General features: G+C 38.6%; 1 protein-coding gene across 4 annotated transcripts in view; it reads right to left on the bottom strand.

Moving 5' to 3' along the window:
* SEC24D (SEC24 homolog D, COPII coat complex component) overlaps nt 1-22302 on the bottom strand; it is a 98972-nt gene that overhangs the window by 59363 nt on the left and 17307 nt on the right. For 2 of the 4 annotated variants that reach the window (XM_026499239.4, XM_048212329.2), the window contains exons 5-8: nt 20936-21211; nt 20531-20658; nt 14172-14283; nt 8294-8421 (exon numbers count right to left, since the gene is read on the bottom strand). In XM_026499239.4, the coding sequence (XP_026355024.2) occupies nt 8294-8421; nt 14172-14283; nt 20531-20658; nt 20936-21211 (644 nt within the window). Of the gene's footprint in view, nt 1-8293; nt 8422-14171; nt 14284-20530; nt 20662-20935; nt 21212-22302 lie in introns of all 4 variants that reach the window. The other 2 variants (XM_026499238.4, XM_044384290.3) reach the window with 1 other exon arrangement.

Genomic DNA, 22302 nt, shown 5'->3' on the forward strand with positions numbered 1-22302 from the left:
ATACAAGGCACAGTAGAGACCTAAAGTCATTTCCTGACTCCCAACCCAGTGTTCCACCATTTGGTTACTATCTATTGTACTTTGGAGAAAATAGCCAATTTTTATTGGCTTCTATCTTTATTATGATCAAAATTTCTCCCTACTTGTTTCACTCTTCTGCTCTTTATGATGAAATATAACCCCTCATTAATATATGATTGAATATTCTGAAATGTGTATTCATTAGTTTGTGCTAGAATACATCTACAATCTCTCAAATGATTTTTTTCTTTATCCACAGAGTTAGAGAGGCGAATGAGGTTATAAGGGAAGTCTGTAGTCATTTAAAAGTACCAAATAAAATAGGATAGCCAAAGTAAGATAAAAACTTCACTTCATTAAGTGACATATTTATCAACAGGGAACTTAATAATTAAGACATACTATGCTAGGGGGACCTGGGTGGCTCAGGTGGTTAAGCATCTGCCTAAGGCTCAGGTCATGATCCCAAGGTCCCTCTCCCTCTGAACCCTCTCCCCTGCCCCCACTGCTCATGCTTGCTCACTCTCTCAAATAAATAAAATCTTTTAAAAAAAAAAAAAAGACTGTGCTAAAAATATTAATTTAGAGGCCTAAATACCTAGAAATCAACCACCATTCTGTAGTTTGGTTTATCTTTGTCATTTAAACCTCTATCCAACCCTTAGAGTACATTTCTTCAACTAGGACCTTTACTGCATACCCAGCCTACTGCTGGATTTTGGATGGTCTTTGCCTTCAAGGAGTGCTAAGCAGTTGCTTAAAGTCACAAGACTTCAAGAAAAGAGGTTAAGACACACATTTCAAGATAACTCATGAGCTTACAGGAGCAAGACGTCCATTGCTAAAACCACTGCCAGCAGATGTAGTCAAAGAACTTGGAATGTGAAATCTTGAACTCCAGCAGCATTGGTCGGAGCTCTACTTTAATAGCCTCAGAATCTGTAGAGCTTCGACATCTATAAAACTCAGATAACACCTACTTCACAAGCTGCTATCTTCCTAAAAGATAACATACAGACACAATACTACAGTGAGACCATTTTTTTCCTCTGATGCATTAAACCACAGTGTAAACTCTGCCAAACTGTCCAATCACACCAGCAGGACTGGCTGAAAAGTCAAATGCATGACGACCAAGCAATCACTCCTACAGGTGATGCATATGGAGTCCACCCCTGACATACTGTGTTCGTGTTGGGTTTATCCTCTGACAGTCTTTTCCTTTTTCCTTAACCCCCTTTGTCAATTCTTTGACATCCATTCCTGTTTCTTTCAAATGGCTTCTTCATATCTACTGAATCTATCAGAATATGAACAATCATTAAGAAAAAAGAATTTAAACAGTGTTTAATAATAGGACAAACTTCTTCATTAAGTCATAAGTAAGGTAAAACTTCCCTGAACGTAAGCTCCATAGAACAAAGTTGTCCCCATCAGAGTTTTTTCCATACTGCACAAAAAATTAGCTGGGTACTTGCAAATTTTCTGGAAGTCGTAGACAAGAGTAACTCATCTTGTTTTTCCCCCATATCCCTAAAGTTCACCTCAGTTCCTAGCACAGAGTAATTAGGGGATTATAAATCAAGTGAAATTTAAAGGCTTGGGTAAAAGTTTATCTGCACTGCATTAATTCAATAAGAAATTACTTTGACTATTACATCCATTTATAATCTAAAAAAATATAAACAGATATTTATGAATCTAGTCACAGATGCAGTAAAAGCTTCTGCCACCTGGTTTATAGGTGAAATTACTTAATGTCATGTATAATTAGATGTACGCACTTGTCCAAAATGTAAAGATTTCCTATTCTGAAGAAAATGCAAAATTAAGTATAATCTTTAATCCTTTTGCATTGGAAATCTAAACTATGTCTACCTTCGTTCTTAAAATACAGCATCAAAAATAAAATCACAAGTTACTAAACAGAAGAGCTTACAAGATAACCAATTACTTTTCCTGAATAAATACCTCATAGTTAACTTCATTGAATGTGGCAACAGGTTTCACTTGAGACACATACAAAAAATTATAATTTATAGTAGGGAACATCAAATCTTAAACAATGATGACATATATATACCCTTGGAAATAGCATACATCTCCAAAGCAAATGCTCACAGGGAACATTCTCTAATCATAACTGCTTGGATTAGGTTTATTTTTGTAGGCCGTTGCTAACACAATGGCATGCTTTAAAAGGTTCTGTCAAATAGAACCAACTAAAAAAAAACCCAACTGTATTAAATCCTTTTTTTAATCCTTTTGATAGATGCCAAATCAAGATATCTTTAGGGATATCTTTTTGAATTGCAGCAATGATAGCAATATTAGTCAGATAAGGAATAAAATCTTAAAATTTTACTATACCTAAAAATAAGCAGGTCATTTATTGTAGAAGAAAATAAATTCAAATGCTACTTACATGGAGAATAACAGTATTCATACAATCCATTTACCTTTAAGAAAGATACTTTAAAATTTATTTCCCTGATTATAGGTTATAAATATCAAAAATCAGCATGTCCTTTATTTTCTATTATTAACTATAATTGCTTATTTCTTATTTCTGGCTTGAGCAATTAAATATATGGTAGTACCATTTATGAATATATGGAACAATGAACTGGTTTAGGGTGTAGAGATCAGAAATTCACTGTTGAACACAGCAAGTCTGAGGTTTCTATGAGGTACCCAAGGGGAGATTTCAGGAAGGCATTTGGATATGTGAATATGCAGGAATGACTGAGGAAGAGAGTAACAGTACAGTGATTTGGAATTAAGGACCCGCATGTCAGACTGCCTGGGTTGGAATCCTAGCTCTGTTATTTAATGAGTTACATAAGTCTGTGCCTCAGTTTCCTTATTTCTAAAGTGGGATAATAAATAGATTGATGTGAAGATTAAATAAATGAACATATATTTTAAAAACCCTCATAATTGTGCTCATTAAGTGCTAAGTCTGACTACTATTCTTCTCATCAGTAACAGCAGATGATATTTAGTCTTTGGAAGGAAAAGGAGCCTAAAGAGAGAAGAGAAAATCCCAAGTCCATGCCTTGGTGAACACCAATATTATAAATCAGGAAAAACACATAGGGGATAGAAACAAATACACCAGGGAGGTGCCATGGAAGCCACAAGACGAGACTGTCAAGGAGGCCCAAATCCTGCCTCATCCAGCTCATCAGCACAGCGTAGCAGTGATGGTTCCCCAGGGCTAGTGGCTCGCCTCGTTAAGGCCCAATTAATTCCCAAACAGGAAGACAAGTTTTTTGAGAGTACAACCTTTAGGAACTTCTTCCTGATGTTTTAGCACCCCTTTCATATTTCTTCTTACCTGTAAGCCTATTTCAACAAATAAAAGTAAATGTACTTTTTTGAACAAAGAATGTCTTCATTCAACTCAGGAGACACTGCTATGTAAGAGACATAAATATAGTATATTCCTTAAATATCATACAATTTCATTTGTCAATTATACCACTCAAACAATACATAAGATATGTATATTATATTCAGGGTAATCCTGTTTTTAAAGGTCTAAGGAAAAAGGAAGAGCTTCTTCTATAGAGAGCTGCAATAGCAAAAAAATAGCAGTCAAAATACATTTACCTGGTCAGTGTGCAGAGTCTCTAGCAACATGAAAAGAACAGAGAATGTTATTTTCTCAAGTAGAGCTTCTCCCTAAGTCAGATTCCAAAAATAAGTCACCACTCTTAACTCATCCATTTATTACTTTGGGAAGCACAAAGACTAAAATGCAGCATAAGTTTTCACCAAAGGGAAAAAAAACAACTTCATGCTGGTAGGGAGTTAGTATTTGGTTAGATCAAACAACTTTGTTAAATAGAAAGCATACACATTTAGTCTGTGTATGAAATGTGTATATGCATGGGGGGCATTTGCTTGAACTAACATTTGAAAGTTTTTCTCAATACTAAGTTTTATTTTCAGGAACACGTCACTGAATAATTTCATTGTTAATACTAAATGGTGGTAACAAGTGGTTACAGGTTCTGGTTTTGGGTATGAATGACTGCTGAGTTTTGTTCTGTTGCATGGGTGGTTGGCCCCAGGCAGTTGTCTCATGGGGAGGGGCAGGGAGGAGAGCTAGTGTGCTGCTGAAAACTGCAGATTCATTGCAGTGAACAAGGCGCACTCAAGCTAACACTGCCTGGGGGCAGAAATCCCCTGTATCCCATACTGATACAGAGTAAAGTTGCTGCCTGGCTTTCTTTCAAGGTAGAAGTGCTACCTTCTGATTATGAAAGTAACAGCTTAGTGTAACATGATTCTGATAGCATAGGAGTGAGTGAGGTAGAGAGGGCATATATGCAGTAATCCCACCTCCCCCCCAGAGATGTATCAGGGTTTGCTATAACATTCTCCCAGGCTACACTCTTGTTATTATATTTCCCTCAATTTCAGGATTCGTATTTTAAATTTTCACAATTCTGGAATCTTACAAGCCTTAAAATTGATACGTACAGTTACAACAGTGCTTGTCTTACTCATATATCATGGCACTCAGCTGTTGGAAAGAATAAGGCATCTCTGTAGGTAGTGACATGGGAGGAGTGCCAGACATGTTAATTGAAAGAAGAAAGGTGCAGAAGAGTGTGTATGTTATACTACCATATATATATATGTGGTAGTATATATATGTATATATAGTAGTATATATATATTATTTTTTTTTTAAAGGACGTATACTTATATACTGGTATATGCATTTTTCATTTCCAGAAGGAATCACAAAGAATAGGTTAAGATTGTCTGTAAGTGGGAGGATAGAAGGGTAGAAAGGGATCTTTTATTCATTGTATACCTCTTTCATCTAAGTTTCTATTGTACTTATTTAAAATCAACTGAGTCATTAAAAAGTAAAACACTACTACATATTACTATGGATTCATGAAGTCAATATATAAAGTTGCATATAGGGAGGATGATACCAAATTCATTACAGTGTCTGCCCCTAAAAGGGAAGGTGGGAGAGGAATGGCCTGTTAAAGAAATATCATACGTAGCTATGAAGTTTTAATTCTCATAAATTTTTTAAGCAAATAGACAGCATGTTAACATTTGTTAATGATGGGTGGTATGTACGTGAGTGTGATGTTATTCACTGGTAGTTGTTTAAATTTTGTTCAAAGTACAAAAATTGAAATAAAAACACATCCATGGATACTACTCCAGAGCCATCAGAACTTCTAAAATTAGGGGCACCTGGGTGGCTCAGTTGGTTAAGCATCTGTGTTTGGCTCAGGTCATGATCCTGGAGTCCCAGGAGTCCCAGGCTTCCTGCTCAGCTTCTCCCTCTGCCCCTCCTACTGCTCGGGATCTCTCTCTCTCTCTCTCAAATAAATATATAAAATCTTTAAAAAAAAAAAAAAAAGAACTTCTAAAATTAAAAAGATGACAGCACCAAACAGAGAGGATAATGAGCAACTGGCACTCTAATGCAATGTTAGAAGGACTGTAAAGTGGTACAACCACTTAAGAAAATGGTCTGGCAGTTTCTTATAAAACTAAAAATAAACATGTACTTTGTGAGCCAGCAAACTACTCACAGGTATTAATCCAAGAGAAATGAATATATGTCCACAGAAAGACTTGTACAAGAGTATTTATGGAAGCTTTATTCATAATAGCCAAAAACTGGAAAGAGCTCAGATGTCCATCAGTAAAAGTCTAGATAAACTAATATGTCCATGTAGTCAAATACCATTTAGCAATAAAAAAGGAGCAAACTACTAATACATGCAATAGCATGTTGACAACACTCTAAAACATTATGCTTATAATAGAAACCTTACCCAGGAGAGTGCATACTCTGGAAGTCTACTTATATGAGGACCTAGAATAAGCAAAACAAATCTGGGGGGGGGAGGAACAGAACAATGGTTGCCAGGGAAAGAAGGTTGTTAGAAGGGGCAGGAGGCAGACAGAAAGGGGATGAAATACTTCTAAGGATGACCGTAACATTTTTCATCTTTTTTTTTTTTTTTTTAAGATTTTATTTATTTATTTGACAGAGAGAGACATAGCCAGTGAGACAGGGAACACGAGCAGGGGTAGTGGGAGAGGAGAAGCAGGCTCCCAGCAGAGGAGCCTGATGTGGGGCTCGATCCCAGAACGGTGGGATCACGCCCTGGGCCGAAGGCAGATGCTTAACAACTGAGCCACCCAGGCGCCCCTGTAACATTTTTCATCTTGAGAGAGGTTAGGGTTACACAGGTGTATCCATTAGTCAAAATTCAGTGAGTGGTTATTTAAGATATGTGCATTTTATTGTAAATCAATTTTGACTCAAAAGGAAAAATAATCTGTAAGAAAATATTGAACTCTCATTAATAATATGCATGCTGGAGTATTTAGGGGGCAGTGTACTAATTAATGTCCACAATTTACTTTGAAATGCATAAAAAAAGACGGATTGATGGACAGATGAATCAGCAGGTGATAAAAACAAGTATAGTTAAATGTTAATGGTAGAATCTAGGTGTTCACCATAAAATTCTTTTACATTTTCTGTATGCTTGAAAATTTTCACAATAAAATGTTGAAAAATAGTAAAAATTACTTCTAGCTATTATTTGAAACACACACACATTATATTTAGCATGGATCTGTCATTACACATTGGTCTACCTTATCCTTATTAAGCATAGTGATTCTAAAGAGGATTTTATGGACATTAATATTAAATTTCTGGGACCATCATGTAAGAGACCATACTTAAGTAAAGTAAATACTGAATGTACTACTTCATTTTTTTTTAAGATTTTATTTATTTGACAGAGACAGCCAGTGAGAGAGGGAACACAAGCAAGGGGAGTGTGAGAGGGAGAAGCAGGCTTCCCGCCGAGCAGGGAGCCCAATGCGGGGCTTGATCCCAGGACCCTGGGATTATGACCTGAACCGAAGGCAGACACTTAACAGCTGAGCCACCCAGGCACCCCTGAATGTACTTCTTGATTTACAAATGAGACAATATTGCATGTAAGACTGGTTTCTAGGAACAGCCTCTTCTATGCCCCACTCTACCCCAGTTCACTCTACCCCCCAAAGAGAAGGCAGCATTCTGCCACACTATAAGGAGAATGAGTGGACATCTCAATGGGTAAGAAAGCCACTGTCCACATGCACACTGTCTCTCTTCCATTTCCTCCTTCCCTAAGGTGATGTAAAGCAGACCCTCATCCCCTTCCCCATGCCACGCTACTGCCCATATTGGCTGGCATGGCTAGCCCACAAAAGGGGACAAATCTGTTCTCTTGTGCAGATAATTTGCCTTTTGCTCAGGTGCTGTTACGTGATCATTAGATCGGCCAACCTCAAAGGGTCATTACAGCCAAGCTGAGGGTTAATTTGGGAAGAGAATCTGGTTGGAGCAAAAGGAATCCAGGGCTCAGTATAGCTTACTGGACTATTGCAATGGAATTATGGTCAAAGCTCCAGCCAGAATTAAAGCTTTTCCTCACCTATTTGACTAGCTCTACTACAGTACCTTGTGTCTCTGTGTGCATTGGGAATCCACCATTCAGGGCACGAAAAGAAGGAATGGCAGCCGTGTTGGGGGGAATGTCTCAATCAACATCTATTAACACCACCCTAATATCAGAAATTTAAAATAAACACCACTTCTTATCTTTTTGCCCGATGAATCATATACTGGGTACATCTTTCCAAGTCAAAGCATATGCTTTTTAATTATACTGACTTTAAGAGTTTATGAGCACCTTGGCCCCGCGACTATTAAAGCAGCTATAGTAAGACCACAGACCTTAGGTTCTGTTAGCTTCCTTCATCAGAACACCTAGATGTTGGGGCCCATAACTAGGTATAAAGGTCACATGAGAAGTCTTAGTATTTGTCGTTGTGACATTCCATATTTCCTGAATATGCACATTGTTACAAAAGACCCAAAAGTGACCCTGTCCTTTAGTGTTTGTTATACAGGTTGTCAAAAAACATAGCTTGTCAGATTTTGGTCTTCCTAGTGAATTGAATGATTAGATGTTTCTGCATTATATAAATATTCTCCAGTTTTCCATTTATAGTATAGAATAATGCAAAAGAAAACAATGATGAAAGAAAAATTTTGGAATTGCTAAATTACTGAATTGCTATTTTTTTAAGATTTTAAGTAATCTCCACACCCAACGTGGGGCTCGAATTCACAACACCGAGATCAAGTCACATGTTCCACCGACTCAGCCAGCCAGGCACCCCTTGAATAAATAGCTCTTTTTATCGTACTTACCTCGTTTGAAGGAATTGTGGCAAAGGGTTTGATGACAGCAGCTAATGGAATCTGAGCTTGCTTGGCCATATCTGACGTACATGGGAAACAGTATGTTGTGCAACGAATGTATCGAGGACTAGCATTGCCTGAAATGTTCAAAGGAACACACTTAAAATTTGCTGAGGAAAAAAAATCTGCCCTATAATATTTAAATATTTATAATTCTAGATAACACAATGCCTTATTTGTATCACTTTCTTCATGATTTCTAAAAAGAGTAGTATTACGCAATGCTACGATCTATGTTTATATTTATATTTATTGAATGTCTACTAAGTTTTAGACACTATCCTAATTGCTTCCGTGTACAGCTTATGTTCTGACAGAAGATACAAACAATAACTATTAAACCCAATAAATAAGTAAATTACATAGGTCATTAGAAGGTGATAAATGCTATGAAAAAGCATATCTGGTTAAGGGGTAGTGGGAGGCAGACTGCAACTTTAAGCAGTGACAGAGTAGGCCTTATTTAAAAGGTAACATTTGAGCAGACTCCCAGGAAGTGAGGCACTGACCCAGGCAGGTGTCTGGGGGTAGGCATGTCTGGCCTGGTGGAGGAATCACGGGAGGCCTGTGTGGCTAGAATGGAGCCCACGTTGGGCACAGCAGCTGATGAGGAGTTCAGAGAAGTAACAAAGGTTGTACAGCAACCAGAGGAGAAACGGTGGTGGCAGGGACCAGCCTGAGTAGAGTTACTGACAAGTGGCCATATTCTGGGCATATTTTGGAAGTACACTGAGTGTTGATGGGAGTGATGTATGAGGTGTGAAGACAGGAGGTGGGAAAGAAAGAGAAGATTGAGAATGGCTCCAAAGTTTTTGCCTAAGGTACCAGAAGCATGAGGTTGCCACCAATTGACAAGAGAAAAGCTGCAGGAAGGGAAGAGGTGTGTTAATGGGTATGTGGGCAGAGATCAGAAATCTGGCTTTGGACACGTCCACTTTGGGAACTCTGCTAAGCAATCCAACAGTAAAGCTGAGTAAACAACTAGATATCTGAGTCGGCACCAGGCTGAAGATATGCATTTGGGAAAACAAACTAAAGCCATGAAACTACCTTGAAACCACCAATAGAATAATTGTGGCCAGAGAGGACGACCAAGAACTAAGCACTGGGTCCTCTAACCTAAAGAAGTCAGAGGAAAAGGAAAAACCAGTTAAAGGAGAGAAAAGGATAACTACATCAAGGAAAAGCATGATCATCCATGCCAGGTGGTACCACTACATCAGCAAGACCGCTGGGTTTACGTGCCATTTGCAATGACGTGGATGGAGCTAGAGAGCGTTATGCCTAGCAGAATAAGTCAGTCCAGTCAGTCAAAGACAAATAACCAAATGTGGAATTTAAGAAACAAAACACATGAGCAAAGGGGAAAAAAAGAGAGAGAGGCAAACCAAGAAACAGACTTTTAACTATAGAGAACAAACTGATGGTTACCAGAGGGGAGGCGGGCAGGGGGATGGGTGGAATAGGGGGTGGGGATTAAGGAGTGCACTTTCTGTGACGTGCACCGGGTGTTGTACGGAACTACTGAATCACTGTATGGTACACCTAAAACTAATATAATAGTGTAGTGTTAACTAACTAGACTTTAAATAAAAACTTAAAAAAAAAAAAAGACCACTGGATTTAACAACATGGACCCAGAAGAAAGAGTTTTGGTGGACTAGGACCTCGGGTGGGAAGCCTGCCTACAGTGAGTTTGAGAGAGAAAGTAAGGAGAGGAATTGGCAATAATCCTTTCAAATTTTGTTGCCTAGGGGAGGAGCAAAGAAAAGAAGGGTAGCTGGTAAGGAAAACAGGTCAAAAAGTTTTTTTTATTGTTTAAGATAGGAGAGTGTAAAAAGAGAGACACTGATGGGGCGCCTGGGTAGCGCAGTCGTTAAGCGTCTGCCTTCAGCTCAGGGCGTGATCCCGGCGTTCCGGGATCGAGTCCCACATCAGGCTCCTCGGCTAGGAGCCTGCTTCTTCCTCTCCTACTCCCCTGCTATGTTCCCTCTCTCGCTGGCTGTCTCTCATAAATAAGTAAAATCTTTTAAAAAAAAAAAAGAGAGAGAGAGAGACATTGATGACATAAGAAAAGGGGGGAGACTTATTATAGCAATATACAAGAGTAGTGCACTGCAGGGGAGGCTAGCTTCTGACTGGAGCACAGATCATTCCCTTATGGCCAAGAGCAGAAAGGCAGAGCACAGCACAGGTGCACACTAGGGCAGGGGTTGATACGATAGCGAGAATCTGTAGAAGCTCTCTTCTGACTGCATGATTTTCTCAGAGAGGATGACATATGAGCAGCTAAAAGAAAAACTGGGAGAGGAGGTATTGCAGATTTCAGGAAGGAACGTGAAACAGTTACTAATAAGAACGGAAAAGTGAAGGACTTGGGGAAGGACAGTGTGCTGGAAAGCACATGGTCCCGAGTGCACAGGGGCGGGCACTGCGGCCTGGCTAGGAGCCTTTCTCTGGCCAGGTTTTGCTGCACGGGTGGGCCCAGAATGAGTGGAAAGTTGGACCTATGAAAGCTGAGTTTCTTCAGTTCAGCTCTAACCTATTATTGCCAGATTTTACTTTTTAGGAACAGCTAGAAATCTGGGTTTCTACATAAGATATTACAATTTTACCTAATGGCAACTACTTCAAATAGAAACAAAACAAAATACTGTGCATGACAAATTATTATGACTGCAGGCTGAATCCAGTTGTTGTTGGTACCACATTTCTGCTGTTGTCTCTCAGAGCTTCTGCAGCAGAGCCCAAAACTGGATGCATAACTATGACAGTAATTGCCAGTGTATTAGGCATCATCCTAAGATCGTTACATGTGAACTCATTTTAGTCTCAACAATTGCCCTATGAAATTGATACCCTTAAGACCCCATTTACAGAGGAGAAAACTGAGACATCAGGAGGTTAAGTGACTTGCCAAAGGTTAAGGGGTTAGCAAATGACAAAAGTGATATTAAAACCTACCAAAATTCTTTACTATATCCCAGATAAGTTTGTCTCTAGTTATGAAGGATGAGTAATTAGGATCAATCCTTTTGCCCATGGGCAATGATGGGACATTTTTTTATTATTATTTATTATGCAATATAATCACATAAATACTTGAAAAAACTAAACTACCAGACAGCTTCTGGGAGCAGGAAAACATTAGAGACAGGTAGACTGGTCATTACTGTTAGAGTCCAGGTAAATACTAACATGGGGTAAAAACAAGAGTTTTGGCAGCAGAAATAAAAGAAAAAGAAATATCAGGTAATAAATGTAAATATGCTTGAACCCCTATTATTGTTAAACATTTCACATAACTTAGACAAAAAAAACTTAGACAAGATCTTCCTCATTACATATGAATGAACTCATAAAAGTGACTAAACAAATTTTGGTTTCGGGAAGATAATGAACGCAAACATAAAATTTTTAAAAAGCCATTGAGAATTTTCTTGGGGCACCTGAGTGGCTCAACTGGTTAAGCATCTGACTTGATTTCAACTCAGGTCTCAGAGTCCTGAGATCAAGCCCCAAGTTGAGATCCATCCTCAGTGTAGAGTCTGCTTGTTCCTCTCCCTTCCCCCACTCGTGCTCACTTTCTCTCTCAAATAAATAAATAAATAAATAAATAAATAAATAAATAAATAAAATCTTTTAAAAAAGGCATTGAGAATTTGTTTTTATAAACAGGTATACAGAAGTGGGGCATGAAAGATATGGCTACAGTAGATAATTTAGCAATCTCAGTAATTAAGATTCAAAACTCTTTGTGATGCTTAACAAAGAGTATTATGGGACTGGAAAATATTCAATAAATTAGTCACTCAACTAATACTTATGAAGATAAGCCTCTGTTAGAGGCTTAGGGACAAAGACAAGTGAAGCCTCTGGCTTCAAGGTCTGGTAGGAGAGAGTGATACTAGAAGCAGGTAACTGTAAAATGGCATGGTAAGTATCAGAGAGGAACAAATTCATTACAAAGTAGCCCAGGGAGGCAATGAGTCTGCCACGTGGATCAGAGGTGACCACACAAAGTATGTGATGCTTGAACAGGGTCTTGTAGGATAGGCAGCAGCACAGAATCAAGGGACAAGTTGAGTCTTAAACTAGATCCTGTAACCAAAGAAACAATATATATAATTTTGTAGACAAAGAAAACAATATTTTTTAAGTAGGTGTTCTACTTTTTTTTTTTAAGATTTTATTTATTTATCCATGAGAGACAAAGACAGAGAGACAGAGGGGGGGGGAGAAGCAGACTCCCCTCAGAGCAAGGAGCCCAATGAGGGGCTTGATCCCAGGACCCTGAGATCATGACCTGAGGCAAAAGCAAAGGCTTAACTGACTGAGCCACCCAGGCGCCCAGTGTTTTTCTTTATTGGAGCCACTCCTAACTAGCCGTGTAGTTTTGTGCAAGTCACTTAAGCTCCTTGGGCCTTATGGCCCTCACATCTGTAAAGTGGGAGAGCTGAGCAAATAGAGGCCAAGGTTCCTTCTGCCTCTATATTCTACTTATGTCTGTGAATTTCTGCACATGTCTGAGATTTGGGCTACATCCTAAAAAATTCACTAGTAGTATCAGCTGACTAACCAGGACAGACAAAGGGGCTTCACAGCAAAGCGGTGTGACTGGGCCAATTTCAGGGCTCCATGGCAGGTAGCTCTGTCTCCCTGCCAAGGGCTGGGCTGGACTGTAGGATAAATGATCATCTGGACCTTGCCAACTCACTGGCCCTTCCTTCTCTTCCTGAGCCTCCCTTGTTCTCTTTCCTTACATCTGCCCTATGATCCAGTAATTCCACTTCTAGGGATACACCCAAAAGAACTGAAAGCAGGGACTCAAACAGATACATGTACACCAATGTTCACAGCAGCTACATGGCTGCAACAGCTATTCATAACAGCAACATGTTCTTCAACAGATGAATGGATGAACTATGTGTGTGTGTGTGTGTGTGTATAAATACTATCCAGCCTTAAAAAAGAATGAAATCCTGATACATTCTACACCATGTAAAATACACCTTGAAAATATTACGCCAAGTGAAATAAGCCAGACACAAAAAGACAAATATTGTATCATTCCACTTACACGAGGTACCTAGAATAGGCAAATTCACAGAGATTGAAAATAGAGGATACAGGTCTGCAGGGAATGGAGGAATAGGGAGTTATTGTTTAATGGATACAGAGTTTCAGGGTAGAATGATAAAAAAAAGTTCAGGAAATAAATAATAATGATTTCATCAGGCTGTGTTTTAACTTGCCATAAGGAATGGAATAATTACATAGTCCTGGAAAGAGCAAACCTGAGCAAGGACAGATATGTTAAACTGGCAGCACACATAAGATAGCAAGTAGAAATAGAGCTCAGCCTTTCCCCATCCCAATTCAAAACTGGAAAAACAGAACCCACATGTTAAAGAACTGCTCAAAAAAAATATCATTGGGGCTAGAACCAGGTACTTTGATTTCTCGAGGGTTCAATCCCCTACTGCTCTACTCATGCTCTCTTTGCCAGGTTTCTAATGTAGTAAATAAATTAAACCAAAGTAGGGCATGTACTAACTCAAGCCCTAAATTAAAATAATTAACTTAAACTGGTATATTGAACTCTATCTCACCACACACTCTCTAGACTTCTACAAGCAGAAAATAGAATTCAGTTGATAATACATTCTCAGTACTTGAGTGATCGATGGCAGATTGGTCCCCGTTATCACCTGTAAAGAGGTTCCCTGTCAAAGACAGCATTACTGAAGGGTGTCAGTGTACTTGCTTTTAAAAAATGGTGAAAACTTTTAAAACCTCAATGAAAAATATTATTGACAATAAATACCTTGGTCTTGTATCACACAATCTGTAGTGACCAGGGGAGGAACCTGGCCTCTGGTATTGGTGGCATAAACTTGTCCCCCTCTGGTGGCTCTGTCATTCTCGATCACCTGAATCTGACATAAGATATCAAGAACAAGTTAAAGTAAGTTAAGACTCTTCTAAACATCCCCTCTCTCTCCCTCTCTTTCATTATTCACACACACACACACACACACACACACACACAAATAGGCATTTTCTAAATCCTTTTAGCTCATTTCAGACCAAATTCTCACTAAGAGCCTACTTTTGAAACTTTCAGAATTTTAGAGCAGCAGCTGTTGAATTCTGTTCTGTAATACTCTGAGCTCTGACCCTTCAGAGAACTTCATTTTTATTCAGTTTATTTATTGGGACCATGGATAAACCTTAAAAAAAAAAAAAGACTCTGGTAGAAAAAGAAATTGAAAATAGCTTTTAAAGAAAATATCTTTTGTAGGTAAAGGAAAATACACAAAGCTAAAAATCATTAAATTCAGAAGAAATGATTTACAATATAACCTAAAACACCTTAACTCTTCTCTTTAAATCCCTCTTGATCCTCAATTTGCTTTTCAAGTTCTTCCACCTCACCCCTGCTCTGTGAGACAGTAAAAAACAAAGAATATAGTGTTCCCATGTGGAAGATGCGAATTGTATAGAAATCAGAAGGAAAAAAGTCCCTAAGTTTTGTCATCTAATTGGAAACACTTTATATTTCTCTACTAAAATATTTATTGGTGAATAATATAGAGATAAAAATTTGTCCTACTGCTGTAGTTGTCCAGGGATGAAAATAATAAGCAAAATCTAGTAGTATGGAGTTAAGAAGAAAACAAGAGGGCACCCTAATAATTATCTTCCTCTTTCTCTTTATCTCTTCCCTGCCTTCACTACTTTTGCCATGGAATAAAAGAGACAAGAGACAAGGGGGTAAGAAAAAAAAAAAAAACATAAAAAGAGGGGAAAATAAAAAAGACAGAGAGAGAGAAATGAGCAAGTGCCCAGAATACACTACACGGCTTTGGAGGATATGTAGTTTTTTATATTCCTAAAGGAACTATTAATATGAAAAATGTCCTCCCTCAAACTCTGGAATGTTACCTTCTCCATTTTGCCCCCCCATCTCAACCAATCCAGGCCTATCTGGCACTGATATCATTGGTTTTATGACATATCAGAGATGGATTTAACCTGCCTTTTAACTAACCCACACATTTCTGTTTTTCTAATTTCATAGGATTTGAATTCTTATTAAAAATGTACAATATGCTCCAAACATTAACTACTGTAAGATACAGATAAGACCATTGGCTACCATGGACAGAGACAAGAAGCAAACAGAAAAATCAAACCACTGCTATTACATCCTATATTTTTACCCTAAGGTTAATCTGGTTCCTTCAAAATTGAAGAACTTTTTTATATAATCAACATTTAGGGTAATCATTCCAACCAAGGAAGTGTCAAATATGAAACCAAATTAAAAGCCATAATAATCTATATATTGAATATGGTTTCCAATTTTCAATAAACTATATTTCCTAAAAATTTATTTTTAAATTAGTTGTTTGCAACTTACAAAGCATAGCCTCCAAAGAAACAATGTTATATGTGGTCTTTATATTTCTAAACTAATTCACATCTTGCTGGAATACTATAAAGGGAGTAAGAAATATTAAAACACCTCTAGTAATTTTTTAAAATATATTATAGGTTTTCAAGTTTTTAAAATTTACCTCAAACACGTGTTCTCAAAAACCGACTTGGAGAGTTAACAATACACAGAAATTTCAACAGAGATTTTGACTATGACTTGCTACATACAGGATTTCGATTTGATGACAGGGACTCTTGATGATGCCAAAGCTATCTCAAAGCATACAGATTTCTTTTTCCTTCAGAAGATCTGCCTCTAGAGTTACTTTTATACTTGTCTGCTATGAATAGAGTATTATGGGATCATAAAATAAAATCAGGAAAGAAAAAAAAGAATGATTCTCTTGAGATAAATGAACAAGAAGAGTAAGGGAGGAGCACGTTAAGGAGATGTGTGCACACATCTGCTTTAAGGCAGGTTGCTTAAAGCAGAATTATCTGAGCTTCAGGGTGGTAAGATGGAGGGGATAGGAAGAGCTCCATTTCTGAATGGTCCTCCTGCAGATACAGAAAGGGAGTGAGGAAGAGTTTCAATAGTGATATCAGATTTTTCACTCTCAAAATGTGTATAATAACACCCCCCAAAAGGATTAGAGTGAGCACTTAGCTCAGGACTGGCATGTAACAGGAGTTCAATAAACATGACTTTACAGCTTTCTTTCCAGAAGGAAGAAATTATTTAGTCAGTTAAAGCATGCCACTTTGATAATAGGAACATAAACAGGCTCCATCTGGCATTGCTATTTTAATTACTTTTATGATAAAAATAACACTGGACTGATTTATATGTGTGCATTTTAAGGGTCTTGCATGAATCACAGCAATACTGCTTATTGGTTTTGTTGTTAACCCTCACTCCTTCATTCATTCAACAAATACGTGAATGTATTACTACGTACCAGGCTGTTGGAGACATGAGAGTGAACAAAACCAAATTCTTGACCTCATGGAGCTGACATTATGGTATGGAGGACAGGCAATCAATAAATGTATAAATAAGATACATCTATGTCAAGTAATAATAAGTACTGTGGATATGGAGTGGTATGTATAAGGGTACCAGGGAGACTGGGGATGAATGAGGACAGGAAGGAAATGAGGATGTGAGCCATGCCCTCCATATATCTAGGCAGAGGAAATATCAAGTGCAAAGGTCCTGAGGCAAGAGTACACTTAGCATGTTTAAGGAATAATAAGGAGGCTGGTGTGGCTGAAGCAAAGTGATGGAGATCGAGTCAGAGGGCTGAGTGTGTGTGTGAATGATGGGAGGCATGGCAGAGCCAGAGGTGGCAAATAATGTAGGCTCTCACAGGCCACTGTAAGAACTGGTTTTTAACTAGCGGAGTATCGGAGGGTTTTGTTCTGAGTCACAGCATGAGTGGACTTAAAATTTGAATGGATCGTCCTGGCTGCTGTGTGCAGGTTGCAAGATCAGGGAAACAGGAGGGTCTTACAATAATCAGGGTGGATAGAGGGTTGTGGCTTGGACCAGGATGAGCACACAGGGCAGGACCAGGACCAATAGAATTAGCTAAAGGACAATGTGAAAGAAAGAAGGAAACAAGGATGACTCCAGGATTTGGGGCCTGAGGAACTGGAAGAATGGGGTTAGAATCTAGATTTTAGGGAAACATCTTGACTAGGAATATCTGCATCTTCATTTAAAGCCATGAGAATGGATGGGATCACTGACAGCAGTGCCTCTTAGTGTGGCTACGAATCATCTGGAGAGCTTATTAAAACACAGATTCCATGGCCCCACCCCTAAATATTCTGACTCTGTAGGTCTGGGGTGGAGCCTACAAACATGAATTTCTAGTGAGCTCCCAACTGATGCTGATGGTGCCATCCTGGGAGCAGCACACTTTGTGGACTGTTGATCTACAAAGTAAACGTCAATAGAGAAAGGGACAGGTCCAAAGACTAAGCTTTGGGACACTTCTAACACCAAGGAGGTCAGAGAGACGAGGTGAAACCAACAAAGGTAGTAAGAAAGAGATAAGCAGAGATGTAGATAAGTGGTGGTATTCCAGAAACCAAAAGAAAAAGTGTTTTGTGGAACAAGCAGATGTGTCAAATTGCTGCGGGTCTGTTGAGGTAGATGAGATCTGAGAATTGACCATTAGATCTGGTAAAGAGATGTCACTGGTAACCTCGACAAGCATAGTGAAAAATTAAAGTTTATCTTCAAACCAGTATAGTTGATGCAGGAGAGAGGAGACGTGATGGCTAATTAAAATGTCAACATGGCTAAGCTGTGGTGCCCAGTTTTTGGTCAAACACCAGTCTAGATGTCGCTGGGAAAGTATTTTTTTAAATATGTTTGACATTTAATCAGTAGACTCTGAATAAAGTAGACCCTACAGTAAAATTTCCATTAATTGTGACAAAAATAGTGCTAGAGAGATTAATGGTGAACCTGGAGGTAAAAACTTCAGAGAACAAAGTGGAATGACCCAGAGGGTCTGTAGATGTTATAGAGAAGCAAAGAAACAAGAAGTGAAAATGATGAATTCAATGTAAAAATATTATATTCCTTTAACTAGAATAACAAAATAATATTAAGCCATAAAAATAATGGCTGGTAATATAATTATCAATAAAGGCACTAAGAGTTACTAAAACTTAATTTTTAACATGTTATAGGATACTTTATGAGAAACCTTCAGATTTATATTCAAATAAACACAGAATAAGTGGGTAGATCACAAAAATAACCGAAATCCTCTACCCTTTCTGTGCCTTTTTCAAGGACTTTGCAGCTCCTCCCATCAAGAGACAGTCTTATCTTTCTACTCAGGGACTCTGGGACTTGCTTTGGCTGAGAGAATGTCACAGAAGTGGCAATGTTTTAGTTCCAAGCCACGGCTCAAGAGGCCTTGCAGATTCCTACTTTCCCTCTTAGATCTCTGCCACAGCCAAGTGAACAAACGCAGGCTAGCCTGCTCGGTGACATGGCCCAATCATTCCCAGCTAACAGATGGGTAACCAAATACCAGACACATGAATGACACCATCTGTAGTGGGCTTGGTGGTGCCCCTCCCCCAAAGATATGTCCATGTTCTAATCCCTACAATCTGTGACTATTACTTTACACAGTAAGAGTACTGATCAAAAGTTTTGAAAGAAGGCATTCAGCCTGGACTAACTGGGTGGGCCCTGAATGGAATCATGTGTAACTTCATAATAGAGAGGCAGAAGGACTTTGAGATGGATTCCCAGAGAAGACACAGAGAAGAGGAAGAGGATTTGTGATGACCCAAGCAGAGATCAGAGTCAGGTAGCCACAAGTCAAGAAATGCCTGCAGCCACCAGAAGTTGGAGGAGACAAGGACTAGATTCCCCTATAGAGCCTTTCGAGGGAGCACAGCCCTACCAACACATTGATTTCAGACTTCTGGCCTCCAGAAACATAAGAGAATAAACTCCTATTGTTTTAAATCACCCAGTTTGTGGTAATTTGGCATAGCAGCCGCAGAGAATTTATATACCATCCTAGACCATTCAGGCTCCAGCCAAACCTCCAGCTGACCTCAAATGCACAAGCAAGCCCAAACCAAATCCACTGAGCCTGCCCCAGATTAGCAGAACTGCCCAAAGGACCCACTGACTCATGAGGATTAATAAACAGTGGTTATAAGTTACTAAATTTGGTCGTGGTTTGTTACACAGCAAAAGCTAGCTAATACAGCAGCTCTTTGGACTATCTCTTAACGTTTTCTACTCATGCTTATAGAACCACTTCAAAGACCTACGTTAACTGTGTCAATTTCATTATTATTCCAAAAGGACTATATATCTCTGCTCATATAGGAGTATATATACTCCTCTCTGAAGCAGGAGAATATATCCCTGCCCGATCGACCCGGGCTTTGTCATGACTTGATTTGGCTGACGGCATGTGAGTGGTTGTGACATGTACCATGTCTGAGTGAAAACTTTAAGAACTATTGCACCTTTGGCCAGTTCTCTTTTCTCCCTTTCTCATGATAACACGTCCCAAATACAGGATACACCTTCACACTGGCTTCTGGAAATGATAAGGGCACATACAGCAGCACCTAAAGCCAATGCACCTGCTCCAGCTGATACATAATCTAAGTCATAAATAAATCTTCATGGATGTAAGCAAATTGGAGGATTGTGTGTTATGCAGATTAACCTCAAAAAAGCTGACTGATACAGTTACTAAAGAGAAATCTTCCAAAGAAAATCACTTGAATGGAGAAGAATTAAGTTATAGTTCTAATTTTATATGAAATAATTTTTTTAATTAGGCAAAATGTAAAATACTTCATGCTTTCACTTTCTGTGGGTATCTTACCTTTATTGAAAAGCATCCTTTATTTATTTAAACTAGCATGTTTATATATTCTACTACTTACTCATTAAACAATCAAGAAATACTGCTAATATAGGCTAATATAAACATTAATAGTACTGCCAAGTTTATGTGATACGAAAAAAAATCTGCATAGGCTTTCTGTCATGGAGACCCCTGATATGCCATAACCTAGCCTCCATACCCCCATACATAGAAAGAAGAAAGCCTCTATGTGATGGGTATTGTACTTCAACAATAAAGGACAGGATAAATGCTAACAAACTGAAGAGCTTCTGAGACAGTGAATGAAGAATAGTCCTTTGTGAGGGAGATGATGGGAATGAGAGAAAATGCTTACTGGGCTGGGGATCGAGTCAGGATCCAGCTTCTTCTGGAGTTGTGGTGGACCAGCCATCTGTGCAGGACCTCCAGGGAAGCCTCCCGGGTAGGAGAGCTGCCCACCTGCCATCTGGGGACCATAGTTGGCTGCTTGGAAAAAAATTTTAAAAAGAAATGATCCCAAAGTCCTAGATGTAGAGCTCACTGACAATATTATGCCGTTCAGTCAAGTATGCTGCATTTTTTCATCTTATTATATAAGGCAGAGAGTTAAGTGTGAATATCTGATTCCCCTTTTCTTTGCACTTGCCACACTATTCTAAAACCAGCTTTCCTTAAGAGTAAGTGATAGATGCTTAGTAACATAGAACAACGCTGATTTCCCAGATAACCCAAGACCTTCCCCGAGCCCTGCCTGCCTTACCTTGCTGCGGCGAATATCCAGTGCCCAAGGTCTGTCCTGGAGGAGGCGGGGGCTGGTACTGGGCATTCAGAGCAGGCCCAGGGAGCCCGTCCTGCCTGTGTGTTGATGGAGGTAAGGGCGAGGCACCAGGGCCATTTAGTGCGGTGGTGGGTGGTGGTGGGAGCACCTGAGATCCAGGCTGCATAATGGATGGCTGCGGAGGTTGAGGAGGACCCTGGAACAAAGGCGCTGACGGAGGGCCAGGGGGCCCCTGGCCAGGGGGAGCCATGCCCGAACCTGTGCGAGAAAGAAGACCAGACCACTAAACATTGCATTTCTCAACACTCTAAATTCTACAAAGTACACACAGGGACACTTTCTTTCCTGATATAAAATAAGAAGGCATTCTTACAAAACAAACTTTTTTTTTTTTTTTTTTTTTTTTTTGCCACAAGATGAACCTTCATTCAGAAAGTTATACAAATGCTATTTGGGGCATTTTATAAAACGGAAGAATTTTTAAAGGGAAAAAGCAATATTTATAATTTTGGTGAGAAAATTAATAGGATAAATTTTAACTCAGTTGCATTAACTTTACATGATACACGTCAGTAGTTAAGAAACTGTATCTGGTACAAAATCTAGAAAATCATATAGAGGAAAATGTTATACAACAAGCATTATTCAGGTAACTTACACATTCAACAAATTATTTTGAGGCCTGTGCTTCACTTGATCAAATAGATCTCAGAACTAGGTAGAAATAACAAGGGAGAAGAGATGGGCCACTAACATGCTTTCTAATCATATGGGAAATAGTTGCAAAACCAGACTATTCTTTCTATCTCTATGTGAAATTTATTTGCTTCATTGGAGACTTACCCATCTTGAAATCAGTAAAAGACAGGAAATAGAGGGTTTTGGTTTTTTTACAGATATTTCAAAAAAACTACTTAAAGTAATGGAAACATTCTTCATCAAGATACATAGCTGACTATGCTGTTACTAGAGTGAAGATTCCTTTGGCCCTTAGAATATACAGCATTTCTATTGATACAAATCTCAGTACTGTAACTGTTTTCTCTCCTATTATTCTCTTTTCTCCCTCAAACATCTGAGATTCCATTCTTTTCATGATGTAAATACAGAATCAAAGCACACTGTGAAACAATGAGTACTATATTTTTTATTTTAGGGCCCCATTATAAACAACAAAGTTAAAACTATCCTCACATTTCTCAAAATAATTTCAGTGTTCTAATGCTTATTTGTGAAGTCAGCATTTTTTTGTTTGTTTTTTTATTGTTCTAATATTGAACGTTAGGTATGCTGAGGGTCTTTCCATTATTTTGAAATAAATGGCAGCATAATCAGGAAAAAAATTAATT

The sequence above is a fragment of the Ursus arctos genome, unplaced genomic scaffold (genome assembly GCF_023065955.2).
Source record: "Ursus arctos isolate Adak ecotype North America unplaced genomic scaffold, UrsArc2.0 scaffold_11, whole genome shotgun sequence".
Classification (NCBI taxonomy): domain Eukaryota; kingdom Metazoa; phylum Chordata; class Mammalia; order Carnivora; family Ursidae; genus Ursus; species Ursus arctos.